We start from the raw sequence: 22,482 nt of genomic DNA on the forward strand, positions 1-22,482 counted from the left end.
CTAGATTTATTTTTACTATTTTGATACATCATTCTATGAACAAGATGGTCTTGTGTAAATGAAATTGACTGTTAAATTAATTTTCTTCAAGTACTACCAATTTACTTACTTCTGTGACGACTCTACACCAAAATAATGCCATTTTTCGAAGGGTCTTGAAGCTTCCTATTATTTCAGACAGTCTAACAACAAAACTATATGGAGGGGCACCACCAATTTCTCTTGGAAGAGATGTCATCATTGAACCAGAAACATTCTTCCTTCTGGGAAAAGGTCCCTCTGCAAATATCTCCAGTTGATGAACCAATGAGTGCTTTCTCAAAAGTTGTCAAGTTTTTCATCAAAGTTTGAATCTTTGGACTCCCTTTAGCAGTGGGGTTAATCCAATTTTTTGATTTGGGGGTAGAAATTTTTTGTTCCATTGAAATGGAAATTGAAGAGAATGTGATATTGTTGTTTGGAGGAGATAAGAGAGTGTCGTTGAAATGAGTGAAAAGGTTGTCGAAATTAGTGAGACTTTAAAGGTAGGCTGTGATCGGGTTTGGAGGTGGAAGACCAAGTGATGCAGAGAGCTTGTTCTTCATTTTTGAAGGTAGGGTGCGGGGTTTTGGTAGGCTGCCTTTGTCCACGGTATCCAGGCTATTTTGCAAAACATTCGCCACCTTTTTTGTTGAAACTGTGGGATATATGAATACCGAAACACAAATTAACTGATTTTGAGTCTTTCCGTGGTATATGACACTTTATATGCCACTGTTTTATGAGACTAGTGGTATTTGCTTGTGCCAAAATTAGAAAAGCTATTCTTACCGTGACAAATGCCTATTAGCCACTGTTATTAGTGAAACCGTGGGATATACCCTTGACTCGATACCAGGTCAAAGAAAGTTCAAAGACAACGGTGTCTGTAGAGCTATCTTGATATCCAAGGTATGTTATCAATTGATACTACTTTTAAGTGAAGTAGTATCGAAATTCTAAATTTATTTTCAAAATATTACTAAGTATTAATTGATACTACTTTTAAGTTGAGTAGTATCGAAATTCAAAAATTATTTTCAAAATATTACTAAGTATCAATTGATACTACTTTTAAGTGGAGTAGTACCAAATTCTAAATTTCTTTTCAAAATATTACTAAGTATCAATTGATACTATTTTAAAGTAGAGTAGTATAAAAAATCCAAATTTATTTTCAAATTTTGTTAAGTATCAATTGATACTATTTTTAAGTGGAGTAGTATCAAAAATCCAAATTTATTTTCAAATTTTGCTAAATATCAATTGATACTACTTTTAAGTGGCGTAGTATCGAAATTCCAACTGTCTTTTCAAATATTTATAAGTATCAAAAGCTATTAACAGATATATTGTAAATATTAAACAAACCAGAAGGAATAAAATAGATCTATTTTATAATTTAAAGGAAGTTTAAGAGAGTATGGAAAAACAAACAAATCATTATATCAGAATTACAGACCATAAATAAAAAATTAATTGTTAACTCGGGGAATATTAAGGAGATCATCCACCTAAGCTAAGTCGGGCGAGTTAATAAAAATGGTCTGAGTAGTATTAGCAGGAATGCGAGGAGTTGAGTTAGCTTCTGGGTCGATCAGGATCAGAAGAGGGAGTCACATTTTGAATTTCTTCTTTATCGGCATCATCAGCAGTGAGTCCATGTTCTACAAGGACAGCATGAGGAACATATTGTTTGAAGGCTTCAAACTGATCACCTAGGAGGTTTAAAGCCGAAACAACATTGTTATACTCAACATCAGAAGCTTCCTCATATTTAGCTTTTTCTTTAGCAAGCCATCATTAGCCTTATGCAAAACATCTTCAGTGGCTTGCTTCAAAATTTCAGAGTGTTCGGTGATTTTATTGGTTAGGGTTTCTTTGGCAGTTTGAACAATAGTCCTCAGCCGATGTACTTCACTATTCAGCTGACCTACTTCTTTGTTCAACCGGCTCACTTCTCTAGTCAATCTATCAACTTCTTGCTGCTGAGAAACAACTATTTTCTGAAGGCGACCAAGGTCACGATCTTGTTTGTAATGAGTATCGAATTGGGCCAAGGTGGCCACTTTAAGCTACATAAACAAGAGGAATAGATAAGCAAACATAAAGAGATAAAACCATTATGAGATGATAGAAAAGAAAGTAAGTATACCTTTTCGATATAATCACAGATTAATGTCAAGTGTTCAGCGCTAGATTTGTTGCACATGGAAATTTTATCATTGGGAAGATCGCAATTGGTGGAAAGAGTAATAGCTAACTCATCGATAGGGTTGTCAACAAAAAGTGAGGCTGTCAAAGGGACATCACTTCCATCATTCAAAAGGAAGACATGTTTGAAGCCACAAGTAGTATCGGCAGATGTAACAGAAGCAAGAGTTTGACTAGCCTCAAAACCACTTTCACCCCAGGCAGTTTTTCTTTTCTTAGTAGCAAGAGCAATAGGAACAGGACTAGAAGTAGTATGTGTATTTTGTGAAGAAGCAGGATGCTTATCTTTGGAAGGAGCAGGATGCTTATCCTTGGAAGAAGCGGCATTCTTATCTTGAGGAGGAGCAGTAGGTTTATCCTGCGGAGCTTTAGCCAACACTTTTTCGGTAAATTTCCTTTTTCCCTTATCAGATAATTGGCGACCAACATTTGGGTTTATCGCTACTTGAGGTGCCATATCTGTATACAGCAAAGTATACTAGTCAAATACATTTTGCAAAAAGGGATACTGATAAAAGTCAGGAACTTCTTTTTAAATCTGGGGAAAAAGATCTAGGGTCATTTTAAGGTTATTATTTAAGTAATCAATATAGTATTGGGGAAGAATAGGAGGCAATTCATGCAAAGCGAAGGAGAACAGAAGAAAAAAATGATTATCTAGAGAATTTTCTAAAGGAAACTGAGTTGGAATTGGCGACTGACCCATTCTATAAAGAGCCCTACTTTTAAGAACATAAAGAGGGGGATGGTAATTATCGATGTCTTGAAGATGAACATCAGCGGTGGGGGTGCCTTCTTTATTAGCCCCAGTCTTAGCATCAACTTCTTCATCATATCCTTTCAAAAGTTCGAGTACTCTCTTCGAATTCCCATGAACCTTGTCAAAATAAGGAAGGAGAATTGAAAAGATATAGGCAGGGTTGGGTTAGATTGGAATTCCAATATATAGATATCAAAAATAAACAAGAGGGACAGTATACCTGAAGAATTGAATACTCGATTTTTCAGAGGAGTGGCTTTAGTATCGACACTCCCCCAATCGCCGAAAACTATGATAGGGTACAAAGTCCATTCCTTATCGCTAGTACAATTTTTTGGGAGGATACCCACTGATAAAAGATAAAATTGATTAGTCTACCTACGAAATGAACAATGAACTCAAAACGTAAGTAAACTAAAACTAAAATTTACGTGCCTATATTTTATCAAAGAATTCTACTCTCAATCCTATGAGATATAGTGGAGTAGAGTGATTCGTTCCACTCCTAGTCCTTCCGCATGTTAATGTTCTCTAAGTATAAGTATTCTAACTCTAAAGTCTAATGAGAGATTTACGAAAAGGCAACTAGACTACGATGCAACTACCCACAAGATGCACTAGTCAACTATCAGAACAACTAAGGGAATGCTACGTTGATTCTATGATAAGGAGTTAGAGGGGGATTGATTCCACCTCAACTCGACTTAATCCTATTAACTAATTTAATCGTAAGTAATCCGAATGAACTGCTTCACAGAACAATTGGTTCTTCCTAATCCCTAATTACACATGGCATTCCTACCAATTCATAACTAGCATGTGAACGATTAAACCCATTCTCATGGTGAACTAATCGTTTCTAGAGTGGAAAGGAAATTACGACGATTCTACGATAGTCGGAATCAAGCTTTCATCAAGGCTTCTCAACCCCCTCTAATGGAGGTTTAGCCGAGAATCATTACGCAATCATTTCCGATTAAATTTAAACTAAACATGATATAAGAATTGAAATTTACTAATCTAAATTAAACAATAATTAAAATCTAATTAATAACTAAGAATTGAATAACAAGTAATAAATGAATCAGATCTAACACAAATGTAAATGACAAGAATCGAAATTTAACAACTAGTTATTTTATTAATCAAACTAATTAAGAGTAATGATTCTAATAGTTTAATCTAAAACTAGAATTGGATTTGAAATTAACTTAATTAAAACAATTAAATCTAGATCTAGAAGCTATTCTAATGGCTACTTTCTATTCTAAGCTATCTACCATTAACTATCTACCATTAACAAAGAGCTAAGCTTTTATTTTTATACTTTCAGATCCAAAAATCGTGCATGGGCTTGGAGCCATGTTTTGGGCCAGAGAATCAGGCCCAAAACCCAATTCTTTCAGTCCAAAAAGGCCTCTTCAGCTGCAGTTGGCTTCAACAGACTTTTTGTCCACTTCTGCTCCTCTGATTGGATCACGGCTTAGACCATTGGAAAGCTCTTTCCAAGCTGGTCGTTTTGACATAAGGTAGGCCCCATTCCGAGGTCTGAGTCCAAAGATATGGCCTTCGGAAGTTCTGCTGACTTTGTGTGCTATTTCTGCCTGCGTCGACTTTTCAGCTTTTGACCGGGCTTTAGAAAGGTTTTGTCTTCTTGAATCTTGGCCTTTAATCATGGAACTCCTTAGTAACTGACCTTTGCTCCTCTATCTCGCTAAAGTGGCACATTTCTGCACATAATGGACTTTGAAGCCTGAAATGCATAAAAACACGTAATCAGTGTTAACTCTTAATTATTACTCACATAATTGGTCTAAAAGTATGACTGTTAAAGGGTTAAAACTACAGTTTTGGGCTCTTATCAAACCACCCCCAAACAGCATTTTGCTTGTCCTCAAGCAAAGATGAGAAATTAGAATAAGTGACAAAAATGGAGTTCTATCTACTCGTTTTTTGAAATGCGATTGCATTGATCATATGCAACAAGGCCTTAAACCACTAGGAATTCCCTAGTGGACGAGTTATAGCCTCATGAGAGTTTTCCAGTGAAGGTACTCACAAACTTCATCTATACTACAACGACTAAGAAAGAAAACTATTGTTTCCTTATTCATGCTCCAAATTATCTATACATCTCACTAGCTATGAACAAGAATAACCAAGTCAAAAACCTAAGCTAATATATGCATAATAATCAATCATCTATAATAAACATATATACAATGAATAATACTATGAAATGCCTAGCAGGTTCGTTTCTCGAAACTTCGGGATAAGCCCTTAAGTAGGTTCTCACAATAATAGTCAAGATACAACACTCGATTTTTCCACTCAAGTTTCATTTACTCCGAGCCATGTGCAGTGGGCACACTTTTACCTTACAAATCTCAATAACAACAAGGAAGCCGAGTCGATCAAACACATCCGCCACTTACTATCACACTAACCTATTCCTAATTGAGCTAGAGGTCTTTATTAGGTATTTCGGGATTAGGAGATGGTTTAAGAAGGAAAGAAATGGATATTCAAAAAGGACAAGTCTGAGATAATAGAGTCTTCATATTATGTAACTTAGAGAAAACCTTGTTATTTTCTTTTGCTTCCATACTTTGTTTCCATCCTTAGTCATATTTTCTTTTTCTTTTTCTTTTCTTTGGCTTTTGACTCCCTTTTATTCTATTTTTGGAGTTTTTATTTTATTTCTATTTTTATTTTTCTTTTCTTTGGATGGAAACTTCTTCTCTTTATTTTCTGAAGCAAGTAACTAACTTTTGTATACATAGGTTTTCTCTTCTTCTTTCTTCCTCATTCTATTCTCAGACTTATCTAATTTGGGTAGGTTGAATATCTTTTATTTTGTTTTGTTTTGTAACAGGGTAAAGGGTTTGTGGTTTATGAAAGGCTAAAGAAAGGTTCAAAGGGACGACTAGCGGAAAATAATTCATAGGTTTGAATTTCTGGCTATATCGATCCAAAGAGGGCCTAAATTCTCGCTTAGGATATGGCATAGTGATCAAGCAAGTGGACGTGTGATTTCTCTATCCGGATTTTACTTCTCCCTTGTGTCATTTCTCAAATGTTTCGCTCATATAAGGCTTTAGGCTATATTCTCACAGGATTTGTAGAATAAGTACTCTAGCCTAGATTTCAGAAACTTACTGCTAACAATCATAGATACTCATGTAATATATTTATACATAGATGCAAAGATTATTACCTACATATTAACCTAAGTTTCTAACAATTATTCTGATGCAACAGCTACGTGAGACTTCTAGATTGTTAAAAGCATAGAGAAGGAAAACAATACCACTATTCCTAAGTGTATAGCATAACTTATTTATTTATATTTTTGAATTTTTGAAATTTTAACTAGAAAACAAATGCATATTATACATATCTATATCCTAACAGATGCCTTAATTACACGTGTTTCTATACCCCCCCCCCCCCCCAAAACAAGAAGCATGCTTTGTCTTCAAAGCATTGTAAATAAAGAGGGTAGGAAACATACCATTGAAATGTGTGAAATTCAGGAACATCTACAAAACAAAGTTAGAATGTACTAATAAAGGAAATAAAACTGACGCAACTCTATACGAGTTCTACCCATTATGGGGTTAACAAGAATGAAAATGCTTGGGACATAAGCAGACACTAACTAGAATGAAAACTTACCTTATCTCCCGCATTACACATCATCTTCCTCATCCTCTTCTTCCATAAAGAAGTGAGGTTCTTTTACGTCCTGCCATGCCATGATAATTTGCCAGGCTTCCCGCCATTTATCATCTATTATTGCTAACCTATTAAGAGCCACTTGGTCTAACGGGGTGTAGGGTGCAACCTGATGAGGTTGTATCCTCCACCCTTGCCAAGTCATTGCACGGAAGGATCGAATAATACTATTGGTGGGTAAATGCGATTGTCGAGGCCGTAATCCAATCTGCGTGAAGCGTGTACAAAAAAAGAAAGAAACATAGCATAATACGGGAAACTAGAACAAGCATAAGAAGGAACTTATGCCTCATGCTATGGGATCGAGCTAAACTAGACATCAAGGTTCGGGGAAGGTCATGACACATACGTCCCGTGGCTAAAGCAAGGAAAACGCTGCAAGTGGCATCATTCATAGAAGAAAAACGCCATTCCCCTAAAATGTTTAGCATGATCCAAAACATAACAGTTCCTATGTTCATGGACAGGCTACCAAAAGCGACGTTATAGTCCCCTTGGTCCTCGATACGAAAAATGCCCGCCCCATACGACTCATGCAAAAACTCATAAGTGTAGACATACATATTATCTACCCAATAACACCATGGGTCTTGTATTTCAGCGGGCATAGCAAGTCCAAGAACAAATGCTAGCAAGAACCTGGTAATTTCCATTGGTTCATTATCAATGTTGATGGAGAACACTTGTTCTCCATCTGGTCTTTCAAAGAAAATGCAGTTATCGTAAAAATAAGATGCTAGTGTTGGAGAATAAAGTGCATCAGGTCTTACCATAAGCGGCTCCCAACCAACGCGTATGTGATAAAACCCACAAAACCAAGCACCATAAGTAGTGCTTTGGAGCAAATCTTCAAAGATCGTTCGGTATCAATATTGGAGATGTCATCTCAAAATTACGCCTGGAATAGCTGCGAATAATCCGAAACTACCCGCAGAAAATTGGAATTTTTCTGGTCCAGTGGAAGTCGCCGAGAGTCGCGCTCGATAGATGAAAGTGCGCTCTCGAATAGTTGGAATTTCCAGTGTTTGGATTTTTGGCCGGTCACGCTCAGCTTGAAAAAGTGCCTCGACAAAAATTCAGAAAAAATATGCAGAGCTGAGCGCGCCTGTAGAAGAGCGAAAAGCTTTCGGAGTTTTTGAAACTCGGAAAATGAGCCGAAACGTGGGAATCGTGGGAGTGAAAGGTGAGTGATGGAGTTTAGGTGTAGTGTGAGTTGTGAGTGTAGAATGTATGAAGTTTATATAGGTTTTAAGTTGCTAAAACGGATCGGGAAGTTGCCAAAACTAATTACGGCAGTTTCCGAAAATCCTAAAATTTCCAAACCCGAAAACGGAAACAACTCATTTTCTTGATTCTAATTCAAACCTAGTATCTTTTAGGTTGAATTTATGATAGAATCTACCTATTTAATCGAGATTTCATCCTACCCTTATACTTATTCCTAGATATGCCTAAACGGCCATCTTTTCACCTTGACTCCGCAATAAATTCTAACACGAGGGTTATATAAAAATCATGCTAGAATAGATAAAACCACCCCCAAACAATTTGGGAAGGTGGGATCAATATGAGACAACCATGCATAATAAAAATAACCGCATTATATTCAAATTTTCATTCGAAGTACATTTCACTACAAAATTCAAATTACGGAAATAAAACTTACATTAAAATAAATAACAATAATGAAACTACAAATAAACATAAAAACATCAAACGATGCTATCCCTAACCACTCCGGTACTGGTAGCGGAGGGCACACGGTCCGGAGATTGCTCCTGAGCTCCTGATGGACCAGCACCATTCATTTTTCGGCGACGGCGCTCATGTCTCGAGGGTGTATCCTCAGAAGGGGAATCCCCGTGAGGTGGGAATCGTGTAAGCATCTCGGCCCGGAACTGGCGCTGAGCTTCTAGCTCGGCCCTCATTTGTTCCCACCTCTCGCCCTCTCTCGGTAACGGACCTCGGTTATGATGAATCGTTGCACCGTCGAGTCGAGGAGGTCTTCGAGAGATATAGTGTTGAGTTTAACGATGCCACGATGAATCACAGCCATGCGTTCTGCGTCTGACCAACACCTTTTAAGGCATCCGCATCAAAACAAGTCAAATCCTCCTCATCCTCCGAGGCATTCTGATTTCCCCCATCCTCCTCGGCATTCTCATTTCCACCGTCCTCCTCTTCTTCTTCTCTATCCTCAGCCAACCTCCAAACTCGTTGGACACACTCCCTATAGATGCGTGGGTTTCGGTGTAGGGTGATGTACGACCTATCGGGCGCTCGAAGCCGCTCTCAACCGACATGATCTTGGTTATCAACACAGGGAGAGGTGCAACATACTTCCCTACTCCCCTAATCATGCTAAGTAAAAACTCCAAGATGGAGAACTCATACTTCTGCTCCTGGAGTATCCATAAGATGTGGAGGTAGTTCAGGCCGATGTCGCTGACCTTCTCCTTCCCCAAGACGTTCCGACCAATCCACTGAGCTGTAGCCAGCTGGTTGGTTCTAAGGGAAGCCTGACGAACACAATGCGACCTCGCATTATAGTTCCCTTCAGTAACTGTCTCGTTCATCAATGGCTCTACCCCGTTATGTTGGGACTCCTGCAACGTGACATCCAGATGGATTATAGGCGGAATGCCTAGAATCTCAGCCAACAACCCAGTCGTCACTTCCTTCCTCCTCTTCGCCACCACAACAAAAATCCTAGTCCCTTCTAACTCCCTCGTATTGTAGAACCGTCGGACTAAGTCCTCGTGGTAATAGGCTTCAGTCGAGTACCACAAGCTATTCCAGTCTCGACTGATCATTTCATCACCGTAAAACAACGAAGTGGTGGTCGCTGTAAAAGCTTGCTCTGGTAAAATTCAGCGTTGTTGAGCCATTGGAAGTTTGGAATGTAGTGGGGGTTTAAATGGGATGTGGTGGTGGGATTTGAATCGACCGACTGAAGCAAACAATGGTGGTGGTGGCGCGGCAGCACCAAAATTTGGAATTTTCGGTGGTTTTTGCTTATTTAATTTGGTGGAGGTGGTGGTGGAAAGCTTTTAGATTAGATTTGAAATCGATTTGAACTAGGGGCGTAGGTTAATTAGGTTTTCTTTTTATTTTATTTTATTTTTTTTTTAGGTTTTGTTTGAAGCTTTGGGCGTTAATGGCGGTTTGTGGAAGATGATCATTGTTGTTGGGCTAAGGCTAAGGTAGCGATGAGTGCTCTTGTGCGCAATGGTGGGCTGGTTGAGCCAAGCCAAAATCGAAATTTGTGATTTTTTTCGATTTTTCGCGAAACTTCAAATCAAAATTGCTGCTTTGTTACAGGTCCGATTTTTGCGAATGAGATATGGAAATGATCAGGAGAGAATTTCGAATCCAATGATCCATAAAACACTCTATTTCGACCGTGGATGACATATAAGATAGTGGAAAACACCTCGAAGTGCGTGCATGACGTATGTTATGCGAACAATTAAACTCTAAATTCATGGATTATGTCAACCCGAATCGTAATATAATTAAACAGCCTAAGCAACTGTAATGGGACATAAACATTCTAGGACGGAAACACGAACACCCCACCCCCAAACAAATTTTTTACAACGGAGCTTAGAAAATTTGTTTTAGTAATGGTATTTTAAAGTCGATTCGAGACTTTCTATATTACTATGTTTATTCTTTAATATATATATATATATATAATATATATATATATATATATATTTTTTTTTTAATTTTTAAAAAGAAAACAATAAACAAGAAAGACATAATTCACCCCATAGAGAAACATGACTCAAAAATCCGAGAAAACATGCAAGAGTGGAAAACGTGAATTATGTTTAAACGTGGACTTAGGATCCGGTACTTACAGCCACACACTCCATAGGGAGGGCCCGGTTACCTTAATGGTGCACTCACCAATATATGGAAATAAAAGGAAATGCACCAAACACAAAAGTTGAGTCGTTTATAGTCAGATACTCGAGACTTATCTAAACATATGTATGAACATGCAGTTTATCATATATCAACAACCGAAATAGTTGTAGATCATTCCATAAATAAATATCACAGAAAACATATCCAAACACAATCAAGCACCAAGATTTCCTATGGACGCAACCTAGTAAAATGAAAGTTTAAATCGGATAACCTTATTATGTAACCTAGCATGCACCTTCTTTTTCATTTTTGAATGAGTGGGTGTTCTAGTGAATAAGTGTGGAAGAGTGAATGGTTGTGGAGAATATGGTGGATATGGGTAAGTTGTAGAAGGAAAACATGGAAAAAATGAGGATGTGGGTTTAGCACAAAACTCATTCATAGTGTAGGTAGGGACTCTCGGTCACGAAAATGAAGGTGTCAAACGCTTTTGTCTTTTGAAGTATTTGTTTACTAGGTGAATTTAAAAATTATGAAGCCTGAAGAAACAAAAGGATCGAGTGCAAACTCGAGATTCCTTTGAAAGGGTGGAAGGAGGGGAGTCGAGGTGGATGTTGTGCAAAGTAGTTCTTAATAGGGTGAATCATCACCTGCTCTAAGAAACTCATCGAATTGCTCATCTAGATTGGTCATATCCTCGTTACTATGATAGTCCTCTACATCTTTGAGAAAGTCATCTATCTCATCCTCATCCGTACTATCTGTATCGACTAGTGTAGGAATGGAAATGTTGGAGTCTGAACTTTCAAAGGAAAGAAATTTGGGCATATGATTATCAGGGAACGTGTTGTTGAAATAATCTCGAGCAAAGCTCGATCATGCTAACCTCTCCATCCATAGACTAATCGGGTAAGCGTGTCTTTGTTTTAAAAACATTGACTTCAACACAAGATGGCCAAAAGACATGGACATTGAACCATCGTGGCAATTAATGAGCGCATTGGCAGTTGCCGAGAAAAGGCGCTAAGATGATCGGGACAGAGTCGTTAACGACTTCTGTGTCGAGGATGACAAAATCAGCCGGATAGTAAAAATCCTGAACTTCTACCAGAACATTTTCGACGACACCCTTAGGATACTTAATAGACCGATCAGCTAATTGTAACGTCATTTTAGTGGGTTGCATCTCGTCTAGACCTATTTGTCTATACAAATAAAACGGGAGTAAGTTAACACTAGCCCCCAAGTCTAATAACGCGGTTGTCGTATAAGAATCTCCTAAGGTGCATTGTATAGTAGGACGACCAGGGTCCTTGTACTTAACAATTCCATTATGTTTAGATAGAGTTGGGAATTGTTCTGTTAAAAAGGCGTCTTTTGGTATATTTGTCTTACGCCTAGTAGTACACAACTCCTTAAGAAACTTAGCATGGTGTGGTAGCTTTTTAATAGCTTCGAGGAAGGGAAGGTTTATAGTTAGATTCTTGAAAACATCCCTAATCTCCTCATAATTTGTATCCCTAGTTAACACGGCTATTTTTTGTGGAAACGGCGGTTTCGTTTATATTTAGCAATGGTATCACCGGATGTTTAACCGTGGCACTACGTTTCTTAGGTTGTGTTGTGAATCGGTACCTCTACACGGTTGTAGGCTCTTGGTTTCTATTTCGCTATCTAGTAAAAATAGCGGTGTAGGGCGATTGGTGGGGTAACTATAGGCATAGTTACTTTGTTATCAACCACTCTGCCCGATAAGAGAGTGGTGATGGCCTTTAGCTCACCTACATTTTCATATTCATTACTAGTATTATCGGTTACCTCAAAGGCTGTATTTGTTGTTTTAGGATTAGGTATTTCGTGACTTGGAAACACACCTTTGTGTTGGGCTTTATCTTGAGCCAATTTGTTGGGTTAAATTATTAACGGATTGTAGAAGCTGTTGGTTAGATTGAGCCATGGTTTGGAAAAGTTTTGGCTCACTTGTATGAAGGTGTCAAGACGATCCGGTTGTGTGGGTGTAGTAGTCACGGGTGGTGTGGATTGGAACTATTTCCGTGAATTATTTATGGGTGGATTTTGATAGTTATTATTTCTGGGAACGATACCTCTATTAGCATTATAATTATTATAACTACCTTGACCTTGTGCTTGACCTTGTCGAGGTTGCACTTGGTTGTTATAATTATTAAAATTACCCGACTCTGTCCTTGTCGTGGTGGAGCTTGGTTAAAACTTTGTGTTGGCCTAACATATTGATTATTGTACCACGGAGGTGTGGCGTGTTGGTTATTTCTCCAACCGAAGTTGGGATTTTGATAGGTTTATTAATGGAACCCCGTTCATAGGCTATAGGGTCCTTTTGCGGGGATACTTTTGATCCAGAAACTACAAATTTACATAAGCCTCTTTTGTTGAACAGAAATGGCCTCTACCTTTTGCTTGATTCAAGAAACTACGTGTTTAATTTCAAACATCTAGGACTTCGTATTTGATGGTGGTGGTGGATATCAAGTTATTTCTTTTAGTTTGATCCTCTAAAAATTTATAAGCCCTCCTTTTTGAAACTACCCCATTCATTATGTCTAGGACTTCTTTAAAGTCCTTTGAAAAGGCACGAACTAACGTGTCTTTCGCTAAATTATGATGTGGACACTCTATAAGGAGATCGGTGAAGCGATTCCAAGCCTCGAAAATGATTCATGAGGATTTTGTCGAAAAGAAATGAATCTTGGAAAGCATCTCATCCGTCTTTAGGGGTGGGTAAAAATGTTCCATAACTTGGTGAACAAGTTTAGCCCATGAGTCCTGAGTAATTAGGCGTTTGGGCAGTTAACCACGACACGCCTTTATCGGCTAAGGTGAAAGGGAATACCCGAGTTTAATTTGTTCCGCACCAACCGTAGGATGGTGGAATGTTGTTAGGACTTGTTCAATCCTACGCGATAGCTGATAAGGTTTTTCATGGTCTAATCCATGAAAAACAGTAACAAATTAAAATATTTGGGGATTTGGAAATCCCCCCGGGTCCGCTAGAACGATGCAAGATTTGGGGCTATCGCTCAAGGCTTTGTAAAAGTCGAGAGAGGAGTCTCTTCTTCGTCGGGCATTGTGTCGTGATGTGTGTGAAATAGTAGCTAGAGGTGTAGTGGGTGGTATACTAGATAGACTTGTTTGTTGGCGTTGTTTGTGTAATTACGTTCATTTGTTTTTGTTCGGCCGGACCTTAATCTCATACAAGGCTAAAACCAAATTTAGCTAAACACATCAACACTCCAAACAATTCTGATATACTAGTATAAACCTCTAACAGGAGATGCGAGGTGTGGAAGAAAGGAATACCTGATTGTGTCCTTGCTTCGCTTATGAATAGTGTCTTGTTTACGCGTGTTCAGTGTATATAACAAGTCAGAACACTGAAAAATTTGAAAAATCAAAGTTCGAGTCAAAACTGTAGAATTCCGAAAAAATTAGCAAAGGCGCTGGTGCTCTTCATAGACGCCGGTCGTATTTCGGGGTAATTTTCAAATTACAGTGTTTTTAGGTGGTCGTCTTTCGAGTTCAAGCTATAGAGGCAGTGCGCTCCTTATAAATGCCGTCGGCTTCGGTGTATTTTTTCGGAACTTTTCAACGCTCAATCGGAAAACCACAGTATGAATCAAACAAGGGTGGGTGGGTTTAATGGGACTTTAAAAAAAGAACTTACACTATGAAAACAATGCGAAAGTGAAACTAAGATGGCAGCGGCGCCATTTGATAAAAGATAAAATTGATTAGTCTACCTACGAAATGAACGATGAACTCAAAATGTAAGTAAACTAAAACTAAAATTTACGTGCCTATATTTTATCAAAGAATTCTACTCTCAATCCTATGAGATATAGTGGAGTAGAGTGATTCGTTCCACTCCTAGTCCTTCCGCATGTTAATGTTCTCTAAGTATAAATATTCTAACTCTAAAGTCTAATGAGAGATTTACGAAAAGGCAACTAGACTACGATACAACTACCCACAAGATGCACTAGTCAACTATCAGAATAACTAAGGGAATGCTACGTTGATTCTATGATAAGGAGTTAGAGGGGGATTGATTTCACCTCAACTCGACTTAATCCTATTAACGACGAATCGTCGTAATCCGAATGAACTGGCTGCATGAGAACAATTGGTTCTTCCTAATCCCTAATTACACATGGCATTCCTACCAATTCATAACTAGCATGTGAACGATTAAACCCATTCTCATGGTGAACTAATTGTTTCTAGAGTGGAAAGAAAATTACGACGATTCTACGATAGTCGGAATCAAGCTTTCATCAAGACTTCTCAACCCCCTCTAATGGAGGTTTAGCCGAGAATCATTACGCAATTATTTTCGATTAAATTTAAACTAAACATGATATAAAGAATTGAAATTTACTAATCTAAATTAAACAATAATTAAAATCTAATTAATAACTAAGAATTGAATAACAAGTAATAAATGAATCAGATTTAACACAAATGTAAATGACAAGAATCGAAATTTAACAACTAGCTATTTTATTAATCAAACTAATTAAGAGTAATGATTCTAATAGTTTAATCTAAAACTAGAATTGGATTTGAAATTAACTTAATTAAAACAATTAAATCTAGATCTAGAAGCTATTCTAATGGCTACTTTCTATTCTAAGCTATCTACCATTAACAAACAGCTAAGCTAAGCTTTGTTTTATACTTTCAGATCCAAAAATCGTGCATGGGCTTGGAGCCATGTTTTGGGCGGAGAATCAGGCCCAAAACCCAATTCTTTCAGTCCAAAAAGGCCTCTTCAGCTACAGTTGGCTTCAACAGACTTTTCGTCCACTTCTGCTCCTCTGATTGGATCACGGCTTAGACCATTGGAAAGCTCTTTCCGAGCGGTCGTTTTGACATAAGGTAAGCCCCATTCGAGGTCCGAGTCTAAAGATATGGCATCCGGAAGTTCTGACTTTTGTCTTTGTTTATTTCAGCGTCGACTTTTCAACTTTTGGCCGGGCTTTAGAAAGGCTTTGTCTTCTTGAATCTTGGCCTTTAATCACGGAACTCCTTAGTAACCGACCTTTGCTCCTCTATCTCGCTAAAGTGGCACATGCGCACATAATGGACTTTGAAGCACGAAATGCATAAAACACGTAATCAGTGTTAACTCTTAATTATTACTCACATAATTGGTCTAAAAGTATGACTGTTAAAGGTTAAAACTACAGTTTTGGGCTCTTATCACCCACAATCTCTTTCTTTGAATGTTTTTTGGGATAAAAGTATCCAGTATGTTTCTCATAAAACTTATAGTGAAGAAGAATGTCGGATAATCTGATTCTATAAGTTTCATACTTTTCTGGGGAGAGGTGACTATTGTAATAGTTACAGACAAACATCAACCTCTAGAAATTACCCATGCCCTGACCAGGGGAAATGTTCAGATGGTTTAAAACTTCGTAGTCGAGGTTTGTCAAAGGAAATCTCAACCCTGCAACGATTTGGCTAACAGTGACAATGATGGCTTTCTTATTACCACTTTGGCATTTGGTATATTTCCGAGTCCCAGCATAATGTTGAAGGAAAAGGGAAGGGGGGATTCGATAGGCGGCTTGGACCAATGCTAGATTCGACCGTTTGATAAAGAATGGGTTGAGACCATGTTTCCATCGACTGGTATCTTCGACAGTCTTGCGTTCAGATTCAGAAGAAACAATTTCGAAAGGATGACAAAAAATTCCTTCTACAACATAATCCATTTCCCAGGAGATATTAGGTCGATAGTTCCTACTAGAAATAGAGGCAAAGTTATGACTATCAGCTCTATCTTTAGAAGGAGTATCTTCAATATCGGTTCTAACATTAGAAAGGGTGTCTTCACTTGCCATCACAAAAACTATAAACAAAGAGGTGACGACAAAGGTATTTTTAGTATCATCAATTTAATATAACACATCGTCAATAATACAGTTTAAGATTTCGGAAGTATCGATAATGGGATTTTCAATCAATACATTTGATATGTAAAACAACATATAGAAGTTTATACACACAGACCATATTAGTGAGACAAAGATGCAAACTTTTGAGCATTTTAAAGAATAATACAGTGTTCTCTACTATTATATAGCACAAAAATACACAGATTTACAATCTTCAAGTTTTAAAAAAACAATCTTCAAAGCCCTAAACTGTCGGATTTATTTCTTTCAAAGATTATATGATAATGTGCGTTTTAGTTTAACAAGTAAAGTACAAGAAGTAAATAGCTTACCTTACTGCTTGCAAAAGTTTGTTTATCTGGAGAAAAACATATGATTATAAGGACGAATTGAAGACGAAAGGAGTATAGTGGTTTCTCATTTTCTCTAGATAGTATATGTAAGAAGTTGAAAATATGGGGGAAGGCGAAACGGTTTGGTCAAACTTTTATACTTGAAGCTTGGGCCGGGTTGTTATCCGGGCCCAGTTGCAAAAATAATTTTTTTGATATAACAGTTTCTCGAAAAGTTGAAATTTGAAGTTAAATTTTAAAATTTCGAGAGGGGGCGATGTAGTGGGCAAATATCGTGTCTTTAGGCATTTTATATGATATTTCAAAGCTTGAGATATTGATATAAGGGTCAATATCTCAGTATATTTCATGATTATTTCAAACATTTGCAAATACTGAGCGGAAAAGGAAAGAGAAAGACAATGGACACGTGTCGATCAGTGATTGGAGATGGGAACTCTATATAAAGAGAAGATCAAGAAAGAAACAAGGCTAGAAAAAAAGAATCACTTTCATTTTCTAAAAACATAGAGTGAGTATCGAGAGCTAGGTCATAAGTGTGTTGATCACTTCTTCATTGAATAAAATTCTTTGACTCCAAAATCAATCTTCTTTAATCATTCAAACTACATTTCCACCATTCATCTTCAATTACGAGCATTAATTCGAATGATCTTAGAATAATTAAGATTGATTGTTCTTAGACATCACAATTTGTGCTTTCATAATGATCTCCTCAATATTCTTAACTGCCTGCCATATATGACAAATGGACCTAGCCAGATTCCTGATCACCTCTAAAAGAAGGTCCACACATAGCCTCCTTCTCTGATGCTTGAGTGATCTATGACTCGAGTGTTCGAGAATCCTCCGATAGCGCGGAAAGAGTAGGAGTTACTTCTGTGTACGCTTGCGGCATAGAAGGCATCTAAGCTTAAATCCCTATGTGCCTTTAGTGACGTGGGTGAGTCATGGTCCAGAACTTCCTATGATCCCGTGTAGAGTGTAAAAGGTAAAAAGGGTACGGTGTTTCTAGTTAGACCATGTGTACTTTTGGAAGAGTGGGCAAGTCATGAGCCTAGAGCCCTCAAAAAACCCGTGGGATGTAGGAGATGTTTGTGGTTAGACCCCTATTGCTTCGACAACATAAACAAGTCTTGAGAGCGCCATGTTAGCCTAGGGCGCAGAAGATGTCATTGATTTCTCTTCTGCAACATAGAAAGAGATATGTCTATAGGCTCAATGGCGCATAAACTTGGTGAATCTGAAGTAGCATGGGAGATCCTTAAGAATTGCGACCTCCTGCAAAATTGTTAGAGAAACAAGAAAACAATAATATATCATAAAAAATCAGTGTTACTGAAAAATCAAGTACAAGCCCCCAAATTGGGTGAAGCCTAGTTCATAAAAATGATAGTCGATCAAGATGGTTCATAAATGACCATTGTAATGTGCCAATTACCGGGTCTGATCGAGTCTATTACTCTGTTGTAAGTTCATGATATGGTCGGACACATGCCCATTAATATATCATGGTGTCTTGTATATGGGCTACGATGAGGACTAAGGTCACCATAAAATCAGTAACTGAAGTGGTCCTATTTATTTGCTTGAATATATTTGGCTCAATTAGGACTTGGAAGGAGACGAAAGAATGACCCACGTGATATATCAAAGGGGAGTAAAAATGTAAAATCAGGATTGCAAATGTATTTATATTGCATTATTGCTAACATGATACAATCTCGATAGATAGTATCGGAAAATAAATTGCAAGAAAGGAAAGATGCATGATAGATAGGATGGATTAATTCGAGAAAACCCCATAAACTCTAATTGGTTATATTAAGGGAACCGCCTCCAATTCGCACGGTTGTGCAAACAATTACAATAATCAGTTTTTATTCTTTATTACTCATAAGCTTAAATACAAGTTCATGTAACCATGTAACTTACCGCCACTACAAAGAGTTGTCCACTACCTTACGTCCATTCCCTAGCTACAATTAACTGACTACTACTAGGAGATACTAACTAACTCAAATATAACATATCATGCTCTAGGTTGTAATGTCAATCAGTATTGATGAAACAAAAACGCAAAAAATTAAAACTTATTTGGGCGATCAAGCTTGATCGTTGTGCGCATGATATATTTGATCAAATCTGATGGAAAGTATTGGTGTTAAATATGCATCCCTATGGTCAATCGTTGTGCGCTCCTCAGATCAAGGTTGAGCACTGGATCTGTTTCTTTTGTTCATGTAGGAGAATCTTTGGGCTGTTACTTCTGACTTGAAACGAAAGAGACGCCTGCCTATAGTTTCTGGATAAGAAGTACCACGTGACATGATCTAGAAAACAAGTCACGACAGCACAAATTTTAGAACGGCATGACTATAGGGTAGAGAAGTAGAGAACACGACTTCTTGTTTGTCGGGGCTGATTAAATCTGACTGGGGATTCATTGTCATTGTCATTCTGTGGAGTTGGGATATTCAGAAGATCGATTTTTAAAAGTGTTTGGGTAGATCTGTTCTTTTCAGTTTTTGGGCCTCAACAATTATCACCTTTCATCTATGTTCAAGAAATTACTCAGAGATAGAAGTAGTTGTTTCCAATTAGCACTAGTTCGTTTATGTTTTATCAAACCTGCTTCACAGAAAGGAATCTACAACGCAGAAGCTTTGAATTATGTCCCAAAAGGCTGCATTAGAAAATATCGTACATTCATAGTTGATCAAGATTGACAAAAGTAATTGAACTTTAATTGCGGTGTGGAATAAGCTGTAGAAAGTATTTTGGATGCGATGATCGTGTTAGCAGCTTCAGTATAATGAACTCCATCCCAGCTTATGTATCTAGACTCCACCCTGCAGATGTTGTTGCCACCCTGCCCGCATTTCAGATTTATGTTGTAGTTGTAAGGAGGTCCACCAAATCCACAACACGCCATTAAAGGATTTTCAAGGCCTATAATAATAATGAAATGAGTTTCTTTATCAAAAAACTTGCATTGTATACTCGAAATCATAACAAAGATAAGTTTTTGACTTACCATATTTAGTAGCATTGGCAATGAGGTCATACTTGATCGTGTATATATCCACATAGACAATGTTAACATTCTTCAACTTGGATCGTAAAGCTTCACAGAGAGCAAACAATCCTCTATTAAAGATCTTTGTTGCGTCGTTGTAGGGAACTACACAGCCGTGCTGATCTAGAAGTCTGTCATTTTTGTTAGCTATAGATAGCTTTTGAGGTAAACATCCTAATGGACCTGTATTATGGATCCAGAAGTTTTTTCCACCTTGCGCATATATAGTCTACATGTTGTACAAAATAAAACGCGATTGAGTGATAAGAGTGAAACAGTCAAAATTCTTAAGCTAACTAATTGGCTTTACCGTAATAGCATATCTGATTTCTGCTAGGACTAGAGGAATTCTTCGGACAACTTGGGCATAAGATAAGTTCTTAGAGAAGGCATCCGAGAGGTCGTTTTGTCCAATGTCAAACATGTATAGTGCATCACGAAATCCTTGATCATCCATCAGATGTTTGAAATCTACAAAGAGAAAAATATACTCATACCATATTACTATATTATCACCTTCAACATGCAGCATATTGTCATGATTCCTGAATTAACACAAGTATTCAAAATGCAGAATCATAGAAGTATGTTGGGCCTGTGGACCACGTATAGAGCATTAAGTCCAGCCCAGAAAAAAAAAATAGAGAATAAAGTCCGTGAGAGGATACCTTGCTTGATAACTTCAACTGAACGGGCCTTGAAATGAAGGAATTGCATCGCTTGAATATTTAGAGAGAAGGGTAGATATTTAGGGAGAGTTGATGAGCCCACTATTGCAAAATTAGCTCCATTCTCAAAATTTGATCCCAACGAATCCAAGTATGGGCTCAAGTAACTTGAGTTCAAGCTTTCGCCTGCAATACTCACAAATATACTCCATTAAAAACAAAATCCATGTGGAGACTGATGATCAGAATGTGGAATCACATATAGATTGCTAGAACTTTACTATCAAATTGGGTTCTACGCATACAATACAAAATTAGTTTTCTGCAATGTGCACGAGCCCATCACAGTCACAATACTAGTACAAAATGTTAGAAAATTAGAAACCGCAGGAGCATGCGTGAGCGTGAGCAAGTAGTAGGTCCCATAACCAAAATCTCGTCGGTGGATTTTTACATAATTAGATTTGAATAGTCTAGAACCGGTCTCGTGAACAACAGGACAAGGATAAGGGCCCGCGTGTTTTGTGCTCTTGAACCTCACGCTAGATCTTCTTCCACAAGACTACAATGTCTCTTTGCCAAGAGAAACAGATTGTAACATAATCAACCTTGCTAAATGTTAAGTTTCTTCATCATGTGGACATTACTTTGGTGGACCATTTTTAAGTGTAGTTAAATTCTGGCATTGATTAAAATCAAATGCCTCAAAATCCGGTCGTTGTGAAACTTATATCCTCAATAAATGTACATTACGCTTTCCATTGCACTTGCACTAGTTCTTGATATCCATTTCAATCAAAATTTCGAAAAGAAGTTAAAAAAAATAGCACTAGCCAGTATAGTTTCGAAGTAAAATGCACTAAAAGAAAGAGAAACAAATTTGAAGGGTGACATTGGTGTGAGACACTTACAAAGAAAATCGATAACTAACCGCCCATCGGATAAGCGACCGGTTGATCTATGGAAGAAGGTGCGACCATAAGGAAACTTGATTGTGAAACCAAGTCCAGCAACTAGTCCACCAGTGTCTGAGTTGGAATCACCGAAATTGAAGATAATGGGAGCTTTGTTACACTGGGAATAGACACAAGGGAGTACAAGCAGTATTAGGACAAGGAGATGAACGAGTAAATGAGGAGAAGCTCCACCATTTTGACCCATGTCCCTTTTGGCTAATAACTTTTCTGTTTCTATTGGACTCACGCTCACCTGGATTTATAAAGTTTTTGGAAATGGTAGATAGAGTTTTAATTCTCCTTTTTTAAAAATAAAGAGAACGGCCATAGATTTGCCAAGGGTTACCGAGTTTTTTGTCCAAATTTGACTCAAATGCCCTAAAGACTACTAGTGGGCTCTGGTGTCACGGACACGCTTGGTCGTAGTGTACATACCAACTGAGGGGTGTCAAAATGGCCCTCAAACCCTCAGCCAGTCTAACCCGGCCCATAGGCCGAAAAAACTCTCAAAATGTGGCCCTCACACATTCGTGGGCTGGGCTTACCTAGCCCTCAAGCCTTTGAGGGGAGGATAATGGCCTAGACTTTGAAACTTAAGCTCGACCCTCATTAGGCCATCAACATTTATTACATATATTTTAATAAAAATTTTTACAATATATTTCATTTTAGCATTAATATGCAAAAAATCACTTAAAAGAACGTTTATCTATTAAGTTTGACAACTTTATAATTTCATTATAATATTTTATAAAATGAATTTAACTTATCTTAATTGACTAATACAACTTTAACGAGCGTTTTTTAGTAGTTTGAAGGTTTAATTGTGAAGTGCATTCAATTTTATCATTTTTAACTAATGTTTCTAAATTTAT

General features: G+C 37.6%; 1 protein-coding gene across 1 annotated transcript; it reads right to left on the reverse strand.

Annotated features, from left to right (window-relative positions):
- Positions 1 to 19,553: 19,553 nt before the first annotated feature.
- LOC147480732 (GDSL-like Lipase/Acylhydrolase superfamily protein) lies at positions 19,554 to 21,917 on the reverse strand. The gene is made up of 5 exons (XM_086580558.1): positions 21,563 to 21,917; positions 20,652 to 20,837; positions 20,294 to 20,454; positions 19,942 to 20,212; positions 19,554 to 19,856 (listed from the first exon to the last, which is right to left on the reverse strand). Exons 1-5 carry the CDS (start codon positions 21,810 to 21,812, stop codon positions 19,624 to 19,626), a joined length of 1,101 nt encoding a protein of 366 aa, XP_086436684.1. The 5' UTR covers positions 21,813 to 21,917; the 3' UTR covers positions 19,554 to 19,623.
- Between the last annotated feature and the right edge of the window lie 565 nt (positions 21,918 to 22,482).

The sequence above is a fragment of the Coptis chinensis genome, chromosome 8, assembly GCF_015680905.1.
Source record: "Coptis chinensis isolate HL-2020 chromosome 8, ASM1568090v1, whole genome shotgun sequence".
Classification (NCBI taxonomy): Eukaryota; Viridiplantae; Streptophyta; class Magnoliopsida; order Ranunculales; family Ranunculaceae; genus Coptis; species Coptis chinensis.